The following is a 19,041-nucleotide window of genomic DNA, read 5'->3' on the forward strand; positions in this document are numbered from 1 at the left end:
GTCATTCTGAATGAAGAAAAGGGCAGTAAATATTAAATAAACAGGTTTTTGTTGAAATGCTATAAATGCACCAGAGCTGCATTTTACACTGGGTCCCTTTTTTCCTTTGCAGACTCCCCTCATGATAGAAATAAGTCAGTAATTGCAAACTATCAATAAAGCGCCAATTAAAGGGTGGTTAGATGCATGCATTTACAATATGTCATTATGGCCCTTTATTGTATGTAGTTTGCTCTTTCAGATCCCAGTGGCTCTGTCTCAAGTCCCCCAGCACACAAACGACGGCGCTGCTGGGTAGGGGCCCGCGGAGGAGCGGTGGCAGCGGCACTGCCCAGCTCAGCACCAGCCCCTGCACAGGAGCAGGGCAAGCCCTGGGCAGCCTAGAGCCAAGGAAGGGAGGAGAGTAACATAAAAAGTCTCCTCTGTCAGAGATGCGAAGGCGAAGCAGCATCGTCTCAGTCTATCAGGCTATTATTTTTCTGTCAACGCGGAGCCGAGCAGAGCACGGCAGCTCTGAGACCGCAGAGCCGTGCCAAAGCCTGCAATTTGGCACCACGGCTTTGTTTTCCGAGGGGCCGCTCACCGTGCTGTGCTCTGGTCCTTTCTGGGTCTATTTGCCTTGAGAAGGAGCCATCGTCACCCTCCCTACACTGCTCCACGTGCAGAAGGATTTCTACTCGCCTATCTGCTAATCCGATTTCCATCAGCTCCGTCCCAACGCCCTGCTCCCTTCTCGAGCAGCAGCCAGCAGGGGATGTTCTGCTTCGTCAATGAAACAGAAGCGCAGGTTGTCCACTTTTAGGGCTGAGCTGAATGGGATCGTCCCAGTTCCACTGCAAAAACCACACGCAAAGCCTGCCACAAACACAACCAGCACGTGGTGGAGCGGGGCCCTGGCACCTCTGCAGGTCGCAGCTGTGGCGCTCAGCAGCCACCCTCTGCCCCGCTCCTGGGACCTCCAGCCACCCGCTAAGATCCCACCACATCAAAACCTGATGCCAAAGGCTGTGCTGAGCAATCACAATTACGAGTTGTGTGCTCGGTGGTACCCAGACACAAGAGGACGTGTTTGGGAAGCCGGAGAAAGAGCAGGCTCCTCTGCGAGCGCACAAATCCCGCGACTTTTATGTCAGCCCTTTAAAATCTGATCAGCATTTTTGTGGTTTAACAATATAGTTTATAAGCTGTTCTCCAGTTTAATCATCACACGTATTTACAGGAAGCAGTAACAGCTACAGCGTATGAATTTCATGATGCTGAAATGATATTGAACAAAGCCTGCAGTAAGCAAGAGCTGAAAGCTGCGCTGTGGAAGGTGCTGGGCTTTAGAGAGGTCTTCCAATTATCCGGGGACAGAGAGGAGAAATCAGAGGGGGTCTCAGAAAGCATATGGTCAGGAACTTCTTTCCTCTAACTTTTGCACAGATAGAGATATATTTATTTCACGTGAAAAACCAGTAACAACTGAAACATGAATGCTCTTAATTTTTGAAGAAAACCTTTTCACAATGAACCTAGGCTCAGTAAATCTGGTGGTTGTAAAAAAAACACAAAACAAAACAAAACAAAACAAAATATTCAAAAATTTTCAGAGATAAAGAACAGCCCTTACACATTAATTATCAAAAAACCTCTTTGGACAGAGAAAGATGTCTATCAAAACTAACTTCTGGAGATATTTCAAGTATTCATCCTGACCATCCACAGCCTCCTGGCCCCTGCAGAATCAGACCCTGTGCTAGTCCTGCGTTGTTTCTCTGCCACCCATGTGAACGGAAACCAAACCCGAGGCCAGGGCAGCACATCTCCAGCAACATGCCAGGGGCAGTGCGAGCTACCCAAAGGCCAAGAGCGAGCAGCTCTGAATCATCCTGACTCACTCGAACCTGAACTCTTGACCTGCTCCTTGAGTCAGTTCCCCTGGGTGCTGCTCTGGTTCGGGCAGGATGGGCTGCAGCAAGGCACAGAGCAGCATGGAGCGCTCCTGCTCCGGCACATCGCCCCCACGGGATGCTACGCGCTGCGAGGGGATGGGGATGAGGGAAACAATGCCAGGAGGACCTCACCTGGAAAAGGATCTGCAGGACACCATGCACGATGCACATCCGCCGTCCCAGGAAGATGAAGAAGGGCACCACCAGCTCGATGAAGTGGTTGAAGAGCGTCTCGAACTGATGGAACCACCACGGCGAGCGGTGCATGAAATAGGCGATGGGGTTGGGCACCGGCTGGGTCTGAAAGATGAACACACAAGGTCAATCCCCTCCTGCAGCCCAGCATTGAGGCCAGCCATGGTACTGTGCAGCCCCTTTCCCTCCTTCCCCACGCTTGCTTGCAGAACCGTCCCCTGCCTCTGAACATTTCATTTACAGAAAATTACTTCATCCAGATTTTTTTTTCCATGCAAAACCCAAGAATTCTTAAAGCAATACATCTTTTTTTAAATAAAACAGAGTTTTAATTATCTAATTTCTTTACATAACCAGAAAACATTCTTCTCCAATTGCCCCCCTCGCATTTAATACTGCAGTGTTGCACATAGCGCCACGCTGACTGACGTTAAATCACTGCTGAAGTGCTGGAGACCCTGAGAGCAACTGAGCAGATACAGAAACTGAGAAAAAGATTTTCTTGGGGTCACGCAGCAGGTCAAAGAGAGACAGGAATGGAAACCAGATTTCAAAACCTAGGAGATATTCTTTCAAAATGTTTAAATTTGAAATAAATGTGGTGGTAGGGTTGCCTTCCAAAATCATAATTCGGGAGAGGAAAATATAATTCCTCTAAACACGCTATATTGGTTTAAGGTATTTACATGCTGGCCTTGTGACAATATTATTCTTCTATTCGCCTGAAATTTTTTGACGCTGGGAGATCTTCCATCCAGTACAATAAAGCTGCAAATTTTACAAAGAAAACAACCCACGATATGTTAATAACCGCAACCCTGAGAAATGCTGCAATCTAAACAGCGAAGAAAGAAGCTAACAATTCACCTTAGCATGTCTGACGAGCTCGAATTCATTAGTATTGTTTTAAAATTGTGGCAGAAAAACGGAGAGGACGAAGAGGCGAGTTTTAATTGAAGGAGACGCAACACATCTTTAAATTATTTGTAGTTAAATCAAAAATACAAACAAAACAGGGAAAATATTGTACTATGCATGGCAACTGAGAGCGCTTCCACTGCCAAGTCCCACAACTATTGTAATTCCTTATTAGCAAAGCTGGGACTAATAAACTTGTTGCTTTCCATGGGTTTGAGGCTGCTGTAACCCCTTAGGACAGGAGACCGCATCCTTCCTTCCTCGGACAGCGGCACCGGATGGAGCGGTGTCGGGGTCGCGGAGCGCTGCGGGCGCACGGCCAGCGCGGGGGCGGGGGTCAGGGCGCCCCCACCCCGGGGGGGCCGCGGCCCCGCTGCCACCCAGGGCCCTTCCCCGCCACACGGGAGCTGGTTCGAGTTAATCTGCCCGCGTGACGGCTCTCGAGCGCTCCCAGAACCTGGGGGAGGCTCACCGAGAGGGTTGTTTTTTTTTTTTTTCATTGTTTTTTTTTTTTTTTTTTTTTTACCTCGATCCCGAATTGCTGAGAAATGCTTTCATCCTTTCCAGGAAGGCAGGTTGCTTTCTTGGCTTCTTTTACATAGTTTTATTCTCCAGTGCGTGAAGCAAAAGTGACCTCGATGAGGTGGCAATCCTACAGGTGGTGACGTTTAGCCCTGCAGCTCAGCCATCCCATCTCCAGTGGGCAGCAGGCTGGGGGCAGCACCAGGACCTGCCCTCGTCCACGTGAGCTGCACTTGCACCCAAAACCATAGAGAAGGGGCTGTGTTACACACACAAGCACACACGTGCTTGCAGATGCAATTAAACCTCACCATGTGATTGCACTGAGGTGCATCGCACCTCCAGTCCCATGCAGTGGGGATAGAAAGCAACAGAAAATTTGTGTTTTAGGCTCGTTTGGCTTCTCGTATGGGCTTGCTTGGGAAGAGACCAGCTTGGCAGGATGGATCTAGTGTGTTTTATCTCCCACAGCTGTGCTTTTTAGCTGTGGCCTAATTCATGCCCTGAAGTAGAAAGAGGGAAAAGGAGAAGCAAAGCAAAGAAGAAATCTGGCATGGGTTAATAATTCGCTCCCAGACACGACAGCGTTTTCATCCTTTGCATTACCAGCACTGACATTATCAGGGTGTCAGCAGGGGCAATGCTGCACGACAGGCAAGATAAGCCAAACAGCAAGCATCAGCTCCCACGACTGACAGCCTAAAACAGCGCCAGGCACACCGCAAGTAATGCACGGTTTCTTGGCATTTGTTTTGACAGAGGGAAAGAAATGCCCTCGATAAGAGCACCACTGGCAATGCAGCCTCCGGGGAGGCTATCAGCGAGGAACCCTTCCTCCCCACCGCTGCGGCCGCTTCTCTGGAGCCTAAACCTCAAAACCAGAGCGCTAGCGGAGTGCCTCGCATGTCTCAGCAACGAGTGGGAAGGCTGCAGGGGGAGGGCGAGGGAGGCGAGCGCTGCGCGTGTGTGTTCCTCCCGATGCCTTCCAGATGCTGCGAGCATGGGCGTAGCGCGGCGCAGGTTTCCCGGGGAGAAAACCGTGTTTACTCGGGAAGGGGTGCTGGGGTTGGAACAAGGAACCACCAGAGCATGGTGTGAAAGCCAGCTGCCCCGGCAGCCCCAGCACAGGCACCTGCCATGCTGCAAAACCCCACTTAGGGCAAAGGGGTGCCTGGCACCCGCTGTCCTAACCACGGGACCTGCATCACCCCATGCGTGGGCACATTGCTGGGAGCGAAGGGAAACCTGCAGAGCGCAGGCGTGCTGAATGCCTTCCCAGGGCAATTGTTTCCTGCACAAACATCAGTGTCGGAGGCGGTGGTGTCACAGCCCGGGAGGAGGGAAATGCATTCCAGCATCTCTTCACCCGGCTCACTTCACCGGGGATTTTGAGCTTTGCGCTTTGCTTCGCAGCTGCCCTGCGAGGAGAAGCAGCCTAGAAAGCAGCCGGGAGATCCCTTGCATGGAGAACAGTGAAATCTTGGTGAATGTGGACAGAAACACGCAGCTCCAGGTCAGATGCAGCTGAATAAACGAGGCCAAGGACGGTGCACGGGGAACGGAGCAGAGGGGACCCTGCTCAGCGCCGTCTCAGACAAGCCACGTTTCTGGGTACCTCAGTGAATCATAAAGCCTTTTTAAATAAAAAAATGATTAGCAAAAACTGGCTTGAAGTGTCAACGCAAGGTGCAGCATAATAAACCTTCTGCCTGCCTCACACCTCCAGCAGCCAGAGAAAAACTGCGCTGCAAATGTGTTCTGAAATAAGATTGGGGAAAATTAATTCCATAATTCACAGGGCAGATTTGTAACGTGTGACTTCGGGGCGATATTCGGCAGGGGCTGCTTGCGTTGATAAATGAATTCTGGGTTGCCAGCTAAGGCATGTTCTCTGGCTTGTATCTACCAGGTTTTATGAGGGCTGGTAACAGATTCTAAAAATATGCACAATAAACTGTTTTTTCTCCCTAAGGGGTCTATGGTTTAATTATGTTCTTAGTGAGAACCATTAAAGTGCTAAGTACCTGAAGACTCCTAATTTACTAAACTATACGCCACTAAAACCCAACAGAAGGCTATTATACACCAGAGTAAATGCTCTTCTCGGGGACTGTAAATGCACACGGTCCCTCCTCTCAGCCTCCTTACTGGTATGGCATTACATAAACTCCGACAGAGCATTTAATCCGTGTTAGATACCCCATCCCAGCCGAGGGAAATCTCCAAGCTCTCCTACACATGTGCACGAAAACAAGTCCCACATTGTCCTTGAACAACCCGCTGCTCAAACAGGGCTGGGTATTTTATACGTTCACCACGAGCAAAACTCCTGTGCAAGGAACTGCAACTGCAAAGTCAGAGGGTAGGGGAGACACCGTTTTCTCAAGACTACAAACAAGGAGGAGGCCAGAGACATACCACATGAGATCTGTCCCTTGCAATGATGGATTTTTCCCCTCCTTCACTCCCCGGTGACCTGCAGCACGTCTTCCTGAGCCTCTGTTGTCTTTGCTCGCTCGGCTGAGCACTTTAACAGAACAAACTCACAAGGTCTCTTTCAAGAACCAGTAGCGAGTTATGAATGAATCTGTTTCAAAAAGGTGAACAAAACATCCATTATTCTACCTGTTTGTATAAAGTAAAATCAGATTATCTATTGGTTCAGATAACCCGAATTATACTTGGCATTAATATTAAAACAACACTGCGGACAGCCTTTCAAAATATCACCCTGGGCGCCTATTGCAGAAATCTGGCTCTGTGAAAAACAAAGCCAGCCATAAATATCTTACATACTCTAGAGACTATTATTTGCTTGCACTGAAAAGCACCTACTTAAACAAAATACTCGAATGTGAGTGCATGTAACTGCAGAAAAATCTTGAAAAAGAGAAGGAAATTGAACAACAGCAAATATGAATAAATGGTGAGAACGTGCAACTGCTCCATCCAGAGAACCGGGGCTGGCTTGGCGCAGCAGACACTTGACTAACGGTGTGCAGGCACCAGGGGCTCAGACGATCAAAAGAGAGGAAGTCTTTGGCGCAAAGAGAAAGGCGTGAAGAAGAGCAGTACCCTGGAAAGCCAGGCTGAGAAGTTTTATTAAACGTTTTCCTGAAGGTTTGGGGAAGGTATAGATGAACTGTAAAGCACAGTTCTCCAGCTTCCCTAAGCACTGAGGCATGAACTCATCTTCTCGGCTTCAAAGAGAAGCTCTCAGCTCTCTCGTACTTTGGACCAAAAAAAGAAAAAGGGTTCTCCATTGCGGAGTGTAATCTGATCAACATGATCCAACAGGCTGTTTCTCTGCCAGTCCATTCTGCTTCAGATCTTGACCCTTCCTCCTTACGCATCTGCAGATCAAAGCTCCGCTTTCCAAAACCTGAGCAGAAATGGGCCCGTGCAGAAGAGCAAAAGGCAGCGAGCAGAAGGGAGATAAACTGGGTCCCTCCCAGCTGCTGCTAAGTGTGGGAAGACGCGTGTCTGCAGTGAGGCCGGAGCGGCTCTCGTGATGCACAGTGAGCAGCCACCTCGGCGTGAAACGGGGAGATCACGGAGAGCTGCGGCTTCCCGGCCCGCGAGGCTTTGTGGTGGGCACGCTGCATGCGCGGCCAACTTGATTGATGAACAACAGCGATTTTGCACAAAGGTACACATGTAGGAACGGGTTTAGAAAGGAAATTGAGCAGCAAACTGCTCGGCCTCTTGCACAAGTCCCAGCTGTAACTTGTGCCGTGTGAATTTTATATTTACATGCATGCACACAGGTCTCCATGTGCATGCTACTGCCATCCTTGAATACACCACAGCTAATCATTTAAAAATAGTTGCTTTGAAACCTTCCAATTATTGATTATTATATTTCCAATCAAAATGAAATCACAAGAAAAAGTAAAAAGTTGATCTCTTAAAACAAAGGCATCTGATGTCAGGGTGGGTTGCAAGGGGTCGGCTCTTCAGTCACACAACATCGAAATAATTAAATCTCGATAGATCTGTTAAAAAGAAAAGTTACCTATATGTTCTTGCTGGGCAGAGCTTCCCTTGTCCAGTCAATAGAAATATTCAGTTCATAGAAAAACATACTGGAATCTGCCTGCTTCAAGACAGCAACCCAAGCCAAGGAGATGTGTGTTTGACTCGGTGCCAGCACGACCATAAAATGTTGGCAATTTAGTAGAGACGTAGTGCCGCGCCACTCTCCCAAAGGACCTAAATAAACTTCAGATGTAGAACATATATTTTTACTTTTTATATATATAAATCTGCTGTTTCATTTTTAACTCCTTTCCCCAGCCTTCCCTCTGTCTAAGGTTTTTCAAAGCTGAAACAGGTCCCTGCTTCTCCCGGCTGAGCGAAGCCTCAGCAATGAAAAGTTAAAAGCATGAAAAATCAGAGAAATGATTCACGTCTGGGCGTTGGGTTTCTTGGGGAACGATGGCTGCACATGTGGCTACAGATGCCAGAGGGGAAAGGGTCTTTGGAGAAAATTCTGCTGTGCAATTTCATGCCTCTGCGTTATAAAATATCCCGAGGAATTTTGTTGTGTTCACAGAGTTGCACTTGCAAAGTCACCGCGTAGGTGAAACCTTCCTGCCACATCTGTGACATTTAGCTACAAAGCCAAGCTTTGCTCATCATGAGTCAGCCCCGATCTACAGCAGCACGAGCGAGGAGCAGGCTGGCTCCGAGGGCTGTATTTTACCAGGGTTACACGTAAATGACAGATTTTGAATTCCACCAAGCTGGGTGGGGGCAGAAGGATCTATAGCAGCACTGTTTGCTTTTCCAGACTGCACCCTACCTCCTGGTCAGAGCTATCCTCCTCCAATAATAAAGACCACATTTCCACGGCCCACAGCATACCTGTTTATTGACACTGCTCCGACATAGCGTGCCTCCGAGCTGCTTGCTGTATATAGAGTTAATTGTGGATGTATTACAGATTCACCTATTTATTCTGTACATTCTTGGAGGGGTCCAGAGCTAAAATTACACAAGGAACTGCTGAACTGCTCAGGCTATTTATTTGTTCAAAATCCCTTTAAAATAATTAGTGGGGCTGGAACAGACATCTCGGCTCTGGTGGGGGCCAGAAGAAGCTGGTGCTACCAACTGCAAGTCATCACTGCCTCCCCCGTGTCCCCGTTGAGGGAAAACCCAGTTTAGGAACAGCACCAGAGCTGGGTCTGCCAGGTTTGGGAAGCAGACCAGAGGGCACATCTGCAAGAAACAGCAGCTGAGGGTAATTAAAGCTTATCTAGAAGCTCCCATCCCAATGGGAACAGGGCTGAGGCAGGGGGCTGCCTCTCCCCAGGTCCCAATCTGTCCCCAAAACCCCGTTTTTCCCAGGGAACCACTGTGGAGGGGGCTTCCCTGGTGCATCTCCTGCTCTGGGACTGCCCGGCCCCGCAGCGCGCTCCCGGCCCGAGGCTTTCTGACAGAGCTCACGTTCCCCACGGATCACGAGGCAGGTCACTCACCTATATTTTAAATTGCCATTTAAGAGCATATTGCAAATGTGATCCTTTAATTGGTCACTGTTATGGCTCTCTATTAGAGAAGACAAGTTTTTCCACACAAGGTAAGCCCTTACGAAAGCACTGAAAATGTTTAAAAACAACCCAGGCCTGATATATTTATTATATATTTCTGCATATATAAATAATTTCACGAAAAGGAACGTACTGAGTGGAAACTCCATTTAAAATGTGATCCCAGATGGTGGCAAAGCTCTAAAATTGCAAGGCAACATGTAAAGAAAGATTAACGACCTCAAACAGGCACAAATTTATGAGGTGAAAGCCCCTGTAATCCTAGAGAAAAATGATACCAAACGTTAGACTAGACAGCTAGAAAATACCTCTGCTTAGTTCATGTGGCCTCTGCCATTTTACATTTTCTTTTAGTGTACGTTACTTTGGGGTTCGTTTGGTCTTTTCTCCTGTAGGACAGAGGATGGCTTTGGTCAGGAGCATGCTGGTGGATTTGCCAGCTCCCACCAGGTACCCCTGGTAAATCAGGTGAGGGGCTGCACCTATTCTGTCCTGTGGTCTCTCAAACGGGTTGTGTCCTGTTACGTCCCAAGGATAAACAGCCAAAAGAAGACAAAACAGGGAGCCGGGACACCAAATCAGGCATTTATCATCACTGTGAGACCCCAGGCTCCACCATCCAGTAGAGAGAAGACAGTGGTTAACATTTCCAGCACTAAGGCTCATGCAGTTCCTTATTCTGCCTGAGAATAAAATGTTGTGAAGGAAAGGATCCCAACATTTCATCCTGAGAAGTGTGGGCCATGCTAGAGACCAGCACCTTCCATGCTGCTAACTCCAGCTGGGACCAAATAGGACCTTGTAGGCCCCACAACCCATTTCCTTGAGATCTTTGGCACCTCGAAGATCCCCAGAATCGAAGAGCCACATCACCAGCATAGCCAAATAGCCCAGTGCACATCAAGGATGCAACTGATACGGACAAATTCACTCCAGAAGGCCTACAAGCTGGGATGGGCTCCCCTTATCCCATGTCAGGCCTTCACCCCTGGGCTATAACGTGTCTAGAGACTGCATTTCGATCCAGTTCCATCCAGGCTTGAGTAATGTGCTCAGCAAAGCTTTACGAAAACATTGCGCTGCGAGATTTTTCAGTGAACTGGGATTTTCTGACCCTTTAAGCAAACAGTTCCTGGCACTCTCTAGCTGATAACACAGCTATGGAATGATATCAAAATTAATGTGTTTTTAAAACACTTTGCAAGTGAAAGGCTACTCGGTCAGCACAGCACAGCAAGACAGCACAGAGCCAGCGCTGCTGTCAGCAGAGATGCTTTGCTGAGCTCACTGCTTACAATCCCGATTATTCCCTGGTTTGCTGTAGCCCCTGGATGCAGCAGAGGAGTGGTGAGCTTTGGACACCATTCTGGGATGCTGCCTGCTGCGGGAAATGGAGGAGCTTGACCCGTGCCTATCAGGGTAACAGGGACAAAGACACACAAACCAAGAGCTACCACAGGGCTCTTGCCTGCTGCCCAACAGCCTCCAGCAGCTCACTTGCAAAGGGTTTTCGGGAGATGTCAGCTAGGATGGAAAAATACCTCGTTGCAGACAGCTGCCCCAGTGCTGCTGCAGTCGCATCCTCGTGCTCACAGACTGCTCAGGGAGAGCCTCTCTGCCCCCACGGCAGCAGCAGCCCTGGGTCTTGGCTGGCTGCAGAGAAGGGATGGTCCTGAAGAAAGAGGACAGCCTCCCGCTCGAACACGAAGGCAGGCAAGACGGGCAGTCTTGCTTTCTCAGCGTGCAGGGCTGGGTGGAGGCCATCGCCCCACAAAGGCTCCATCCGCAGGACGCCAGCGCCGTGGAGGTTGGCGGTTCTTGAGCCATCCAAAGCCGCTGACTGTGGAGGAAATGCCAGGTCCAACCCTTCTGGAAAGGCAGCCGTTTCTGTGGGTGTCCAGGCTCCAGCCTGGACATTTTTCAAGGGCTCTCAGCTCTGAGTGATCTGCTTCTCCGTGCACGGCAGCCCCACACTGCGAGGCATTGCCAAACCAGCCAGTGCCCATTTTCCATCCACACTCGAGACCCTTTCTGTACAGAGCGGTCCGTTCTCTCTCGGAGGGGATGTGCTCTGGAGGCCAAATCTGCTGCTTTAGAGAGGGTGCAAGACCATCTTTCCAATGCTATGCCCGCTCTTGAGAGCCCAGGGATTTGGAATTAACCTCCCATTCACCACTCCCATGTGCAGTGCTGCACTGCGGCTGCCTTCCCGAAGGCCTTCATTATTTCATTTTTTTTTTTCCTTTTCAAAAGTCCAGTGCTAAAACCAGAATCGTATCTCCTTTAGAGGGCTTTATTTTTTGTGCATGCTCATAAATATGGCGTTCAGCACCAGGCCAAGGAACACATGGGCAAAATCAGAGGGCGGTGAATGCCAGCAAAGCCCACGGCTCGTGCCTGTGTTTAGATTAGGCAGTTTGGCGGCCTGGACGTTTACAGGATTGTTTTTTTTTTTCTTCATGCAGGAGAGTTACAACTAGAGACAAACAGTGGGATCTTTCATAAAATGTGTTCACAAAGGGTAAATTGTGCCATTAGGAACTCGCTACCTGGATGGTCATTTGAATTCTCCGAACTGGAACACCACGTCGCTCCACGCCAAATCAAACTCAAGGGGAAGGAGGGGAAACTCAGAGTCACAGGCTGTCTAGTTTAACTTTCCAACTACACCAGAGAGAGAGAGAGAGAGAGCTGAACATCATCTGCTTCAAGTAAGGACATTTAAACCAACCACCTGGTTTGGGCAGTTGCTATTATAAATGAAATATCCCAGCAGTGAAAGGGGCTGAGTAAAAGGTGCCCTTGTGCTGGTTAGTTCTACGAGTCACCTGGGCATTACTGAAAAGACTAAAAGCCATGTCAGAAAAGAGGAAAGTTATGTAAAATTTAACTTTCACATTAAAATGAAACAAAAAATGCTCTCAAGAGATTTCAGATAAAAAGCACACTTGACATCCCCTTAGGGACCTGGGTTGAAGACCTAACCCCTTTGTGCAGTGACTGGCAATCACACTGCTCAGATGTTTTTGCAAGGCTGGAAGGGGTGAAGATGGTCAGCTCCCATCCTCACGGATCAATGTCCAGAGAACTGCAATGTCTTCTTGTAATGCAAATAACGTAACTGAAAACAGTGCTTCCAAATAATAATAATAAAAAAGAAACTGATCCTTCACTCCATTAGAAGTGCAAAAATGCATGGCTATCATTAAGGAAATGTATGTTTTGCCTAGCAGTTCCACAAAGCCTTTGAATAACCCTGGTGTGGGATTTCTTGCAGTAACATCAGCAAAGTCTGCTTCTCTATGCTCCCATCATTGTAGCAGCTAACACCCAAAAGGCAAGCAAGAAACCAGATTAATAAATTCTTTTTTCTTTAGCATTTAGCACGAAAGGCAAAATTGAAAATAAAAGTCCCTGAGACTTGAGAAAGCTCAGGTATGGAGCCACTCTCCTGTTCTGTACTGAAAAGTACACCCAAGTACATCCCTCTGCAGACAGAAGACATCTCTGCTCCTTAGGACTGTTGCTTCAGATATTGAAACAGAGATTTCTAATACATATTCTCATCTTGTTTTGTGTCTTCCACGATCCCATTTTTCAACAGTAATGCCTGACATCTCTGCTACATTACTTTCCAATTTATTGACATGCTTATAGTGAATATTTAGTTTTTTTTTTTTTTTAACCCAAAATGAATATGACACTTCAATCCAAATTGATAAAGTAACTTGTGGTATAGTGTATTCCCATTTTCCTCTAGAAACTACATGAGCATAAACACTAGGATAACTCTGCCCATTCCAGTCCATTGGTATTTTAGAAACTTAACTATTTTTGTAGAGCTGAAGTTGTACAGCTCTTGGATACACTGCAAACAGGCCAAGGAATGAAAATAATCCCTTTGTTTCCTAGGGAAGAAAAGAAAAACAAAATCTGCCAAAGTCTGGAAACCAGAAAGTGTCACCTTCTGCATTAGCAACTCTTTAGCAAGACAGGAGAAACAAGAAGCTGGTCTGAAGATGCAGCCAAAGGCTCAGCAAATCTACCTCTGTTTTAAGGTCTCTCCCTAGTAACAATGGCTGTAGACTGAAAGAGTTTAGGACAAATAAAACTATTTACAAGGAAAACCCTTTGCCACGAGGAGCTGGTGCATGAACTCCTGAAAGAGTTGGGTGAATACCACCGCCAGCTCTGCTCTCCTGGCAATGAGCCGCACCTCTGTGGTCATTAAGCAGCACATTTTCTTCTCTGGAAACAATTCTAATTATTTTAAGGGTTAAAATAGTGACTTTTTGCAAAGGCATGCCCATTTGCTAGGAAGTGATAGACACACATTGTGAAACTGATAGAAAACTGAAAATCTGCAAAAGGCAGGGAACGGACATCTTCAGGCACATAAAAGCTATTTGTTACAAATGTCCTCATCCTGCTCAAGGCCTTCCTTGGGTAAAAATAATAATTACCTGTATTTCTAAGCACAATTTAGGAGTGGAAAGTTCTACAGCACGTTGTTAACAGCTCTGGGGGTTTACCTTCTGGCACAGGAGTGGAGCAGCCTTTGAGCAGCCCATGCTGGAGCCGCTCACTGGTGGGGAGCACAACGTGCCCAGCGCACCGCCCGCATGGCTCAGCACTCAAATCTTTCTGCCTTGAGCCCTGTGAAGCTTTGCACTTGGGTAATCGCCTTGCTTGTTTTGTAAGTGCAGCTTGTTTCTAGGCTTTTCTAAAAAAAAAATAATAAAAAATTCTGTAGACAAATAAATTCCACCCAATAAACGTGTCACTCCGCTATCCCCACGGACGTAATAATGCCCTCACACTTGTCCTGCATTGGAGGGCTTACAAGTCATCGTTACAAATAAAAATGTGCTCCCAAGCCAAACGCCTCATTTCTAATAAAGCCTTTTACCTCCTTTCCTAATGACAACAGACGTCCCAAAGCACGAGCCCGGAGCCCACCTAGGGGCAGGACGGGAGCCACGGGGTTGTGCTTGGACAGGCCACGACCCCATGCTTGGACAAGGACCCGGGCAAGCTCCCGGCTACCCAAGGGGCTGCTTTTTGGGGCATCCTCCCTCCGTCTCCATCCTTTTAGCACAGTCACCCCCTCCCGCTGTGGCTCCCGTTTATTCCCCACCACCAGCACTGGCCTCGAGCCCCCCGGGAGCGACACGCGCCGGCACCGAACAGCGCGCGCATTGAGGCCGCAGGGTGGGGGGAGCGTTTGTCTGATGAAGTTAGGTTCTCGCGGGGTATTTAATATTCCCCGTCATGCAGGCCTGTTTCTCCTTGAGTCTGCCTGTCAGTTAAGCCCGGGGATGTTTATTTTAACGGCCACTTGTGGTCAAGGCTGGTGCCAGTTGTACGGCATCGGTTACGCAGATTTAACACTGGGGACTCGGCCCCCGGGTCCCAGAGCACGTCAGGCAGCCAGGGCCGCCCCGTCCTAATGTAAAACAACTGAACCCTTCCAGCGGCCCTGCTCGGGCTTTAACCCTTGCCAGGCTCTGCCCGGCTGCCTCCACAGCCCCGTCCCAGCCCAGCCCCAGAAGTTGGGTTCCCCCCTCTGGCACCGAAAACCCTCGCTGGCAGCTGGCAGCAAAGAAGTTCTGACGAGGCCAAGGCTGCAAGGAGGAACGGAAAATGTATCTGGATGCTGAAGGATGCAGCACTTTTTTCTGGGGGAAAGGAGAGGGTTTTTGTCACCTTTATTGTTTATCTTTACCCCCATGGCACAGACCTGCTGGTAGTGATGCCCTGCAGCAAGCCCCTTCCCCGCCCGTGCCTACGCGCAAGCTGGGAGGATGCTCAAATGTTAAATAAACCGTGGCCCGCAGCAAAATTATGCATCATTTTTGATCGTCTGGACTGTCTCCAAGATGCTAATCAGCCCCAGATTAAGTCATCAACCAAACTGATGAGCAATCACATTTTGTCAGTACAGCTGGACATCATTACGTGGGAGCTGATCTTTCACCGGCGAGGGAAGACAGATTTCTCCCGTTGATCAAACTGCACGAGAGGAAAATGGGGATGGCAGAGGACCTGTGCCCAGTGGCCACGGTCTCTTCCCTCCAGCAGCCCCAGCTCTCTGCCTGATGTGCATCCCCTAAATTTGTCTCGTACCACCTCAACGCTGCCTTTTGCTGGGCTCACGCCGCGGCACAGGTCTGTATCCAGTGGTAAGTGAGCATTGGGGGTCCAGAATTAAGCACGTGCTGAAGTTTCGCTGGATTACTGCACATGTCAAGAAGCAAATACGCTTCCCATGGAGAAACATCAGCCCATTGAAGTGCTTGAGCTTGATGATCACAGATATCATTAATAACTGTGCAGGACAATAATTAACAGAAATCCGCTAATGGAGAAGCGCAGTGGAAATCTACAACATTTCTAAGGGCTGCAATGCTCAAATCCCAAGTTCATTTGTCGAGAATTTGTTAATGGAACAGATTCAAGTCTTGTTCAAGATGTAACCCCGCCAGGTATGCTGAGTAGTAAGTGAGATTGGAGAGCAGAAGCCTACCCAGTCAATAATTTAAAACTGGAAAAGAAGAATGTATCTAATAAAGAGATATAAAATAAGCCTGAATATGCCAGTTCAAAATACTCAACCTGAATTTCTTGCTCTAAAAATAATTAAATATGAACAAACACATGAATGCTAGCAATATTAAGAGAAGACCTTTTTTAAACGTGTATTTCAGTACAGATCAAGATGAAACAAACTGACCAGAGTTGCTATCAGGGAATTCACTCTTCTTACAGATCTCAGAAATGGATAACACAGCACCATGTCTTCAAACAACTCCTTCCCTGTGGTTTCCTCATCTGCGTCAATTTTTCCATAACCAACACGCTGCACACTTTATTAGGCCATGCCGAGATATTAGAGGGCTTCGCCTCCTCCAGGCTCTGCCAGTGCCAGCGCACATCTGGCTGCCACACGTAGGCGAGCGCTCAGCCACCCCGGGCCCGTTCCTCCATCGAGAACGTTTATTATTTTAAAAGCGATGATCTTAATAGAAAGACAAAGAGGTGAGAACATAACTCGCCGAGTGGAGCTGAAAATTTCCCATGTTTTATTACATACATGGCCACAGTGTGTGAGTGGGACCTTCCTCCAGCAGCTCCACACACCGAAGGGTGCTCACCCTCACGCGGAGCAGGAACGAACGCCTGCCCGAGGCAATTCCTTGCTGCCTTGGCCAGACCCGGGGCTGGCACCCTCCTCATTCCTGTAATGAACACACCACTGCTAATCCTTACATTTTCAGACCACTGCATTTGTAATGCCTCTATCAGCTTCTGGAAGCGGATAGAGAATTATATAGAAATACGAGCAAAGAAATGAAAATAAAGCCCTACAAAACACCCAGCAAAGCTCCTCCTGCCGTCCCCATGTGCTTTCACTTAAACCTGAGATAAAGTGCTGTGATATCCCAACAAATTTATTCCATTTTGCCATTAATCTTGTGAGCAAAATGGTCAAAAGCATTTTCTGCAATGCCAGCATGCTGAGCTTCTGCAACAATGATATCAGAATTTCCCAAATAAGAGCAAGCTCTCCAGCTTTTCCCGAGCCTGCTAACGCCCTGTGCGAGCAGGGGCTGGGCCAGGCGACTGCCAAACTCCCTCCCAGCTCAGTATGAGTAAAAGTCCTGAAACACGTGCTTTTTTGTGCTTTGCTGGATTTTGAGGTGTTCCAGGGTGGCCACTGGCAAGTCCCCTGAAATTCTGGGACAAGATCTCCTGTGTGAGGGTGCCGGGTTACCTGAAAGTGCACACACCTGCAAAGGCATCTGCGGCTCACACAGGCGTACAAAGAAAAGGGGGGGATGAAGCTGAAGTTACACTTTCAGCCCAGCAGCACAATGCCAGAGGGTGGGACAACGTCAATGCTCGCGGCTTCTTTTGAATTTGTTCTTCTGAACATGAGATGGAAAGTGTCCGTCTCGGAGCAGGTGAGCAAGGCTTGCTTTAGACACTGCAGAAGAGAGCTGAGACTTTGCTGAGCCGCACACAACGAAAAGCTGCACAGATGAAACAGGAACGCAAGCTCAGACGCTTTATAATAAAGCGCTGGGAACACGATGGCAAAGCTGCACTGTGTTAAAATTCAACACTAATTTAAAATCTTGTTCCTTAGTGCAAAAGCTGGAAACGTGCCCAAGTGAACGGCGGAGGGAAAAAATAATAACCAGACCAATTGTATATTTCTCCTAGAAATTCCATGTCATAACGTACCTCGCGACTTACACTTGCAGGGTCCAATTTCAATAAATCAACACAGCGTGCAGAGTAACAGTAGCACAAGTCTCTCTCTCTTTCCATAATACACCCAGGTAAAATCACCGTGAAGCGAAGAACAAAATGCCCATTCTTTCTGGTGCTTGGCAGGGGGACAAATTACTTTCTGCACCTCTCTGTGTTGAAGGACTAGTTATTAAATACAGTCTGAGCTGCCTTTCCAGCTGTACTTAAATCAAGGACAAAATAAAGCTAACGCAACTGTCCACAAGAAATCCAGAGCGAAAGAGCAACGCTGAGATGAGGCCACCCCCACACAACACGTCTCTGCCTACCCAAGAATTTAAATAATCCTGATTTGCAATGCAGAGCGAAGCCACGCAGCTCCGTTGTACAAAGCCACTCGCCGCTGCCCAGAACTGCGCACAAGCGTGCAACGTGCCACGCTTGTTGTCACTAACCCTGCCTACAATTTACGATTATTCCCAACACCACAGCACGGCCACGAGAACACCACTGCCAAGAGCAAACAAGAAGGTGAGAGTGAGCTCAGAGCTGTCCCGTTTGGTCGTGCCACGTGTGTCTGCGCACGGAAAGCGGTGGTTTTGTTTGTGCAGTAATTTGCCCATGTCTGGGACCTGATTGCACTGAATGCTGAAGCAATGGATCAGAGCAGAAAGCCTGGTACAGATGTTTTATAAGCTAAGAGAGGAACGAAGCACAAAAAAGTGACGTGACTAAGAGGATGTATTAACAGCACTCTCAGAGGAACAGGAGAGGGGTCTGCGAGCTCCCTGGTCCTCCCCTCTCCACCGCCTCTCCCGTAATGACATTTCATGCCACTTGTGCTATGCATCATTTTACATTTCCTTGATAATCCCTCCTCCTGGCGAGCGCAGCTATGTTACAGGACAGCACCAGGAGCTGCATCTCAAGCCAGGCCGTACGGCGGCGCAGGATGGAGCCACACAACTAGCAGCTCCTCCAGCCCAAAGGGAGACGAAGGCACAGCCCGAACCGAGGCACCTCCTTGTGCAGCCCCAAATCAGTTCACAAAAGCAGAGGAGAGGAAGAGCCAGGTCCTGCAGCCTGCCCCTTCTTTTCTAGCTCAGTGCCAAGAAGCTCACGGTGAGCTGGAGGGAGCAGAAAGCAATTTTCAGTTTTTCTGAAGAGACTACTAAAACAAAGATTTCCTCTTTTTTTTTTTTTTTCTCCATTTTTTTTCTGCAAGTCTTTTGGCACACAGACTTTGTAAAGAGCAAAAAAAAAAAGTCCTTATCTATCGAAGTGCAGTACAGTATCAGCACACCCAGAACACCCTGCACTGCCCTGGAAGCCTCTCCTGCGAGCTGCAGGAGCATCGAGGGATGCCCCACACTGGTTACCCCATGTGCTGCTGAAAACCAACTGTGAAAAACAAAGATTTTAGGATCAGACTCTACCATAAGAAGAGCTATCAAATGAAATAAACCCACAGCCTTGTTGTTTTGGGGGGCACCAGAAATCGGTGTGCCATACAAAGGTAATTTGGCTTTTCCATTACTTTCTTCAGCATTTCTGCACAGAGGCAAACTTTCCCCGAATAACCCCTCAACTATTTGTTGTTATTAAATTACATCTTTAGCTTGCCACATAAAACACCTCTGAGACTTTGTGCCTTCCATAAA

At 48.1% G+C, this 19,041-nt stretch overlaps 1 protein-coding gene across 5 annotated transcripts in view; it reads right to left on the reverse strand.

The window, feature by feature from the left end:
• LMF1 (lipase maturation factor 1) overlaps nucleotides 1-19,041 on the reverse strand; it is a 190,680-nt gene that overhangs the window by 57,620 nt on the left and 114,019 nt on the right. For all 5 annotated transcript variants that reach the window (XM_084536873.1, XM_084536871.1, XM_084536872.1 and 2 more), the window contains one exon: nucleotides 2,067-2,234. In XM_084536873.1, the coding sequence (XP_084392999.1) occupies nucleotides 2,067-2,234 (168 nt within the window). The remainder of the gene's footprint in view (nucleotides 1-2,066; nucleotides 2,235-19,041) is intronic.

Source organism: Aythya ferina (assembly GCF_964211825.1).
Source record: "Aythya ferina genome assembly, chromosome: 15".
Classification (NCBI taxonomy): domain Eukaryota; kingdom Metazoa; phylum Chordata; class Aves; order Anseriformes; family Anatidae; genus Aythya; species Aythya ferina.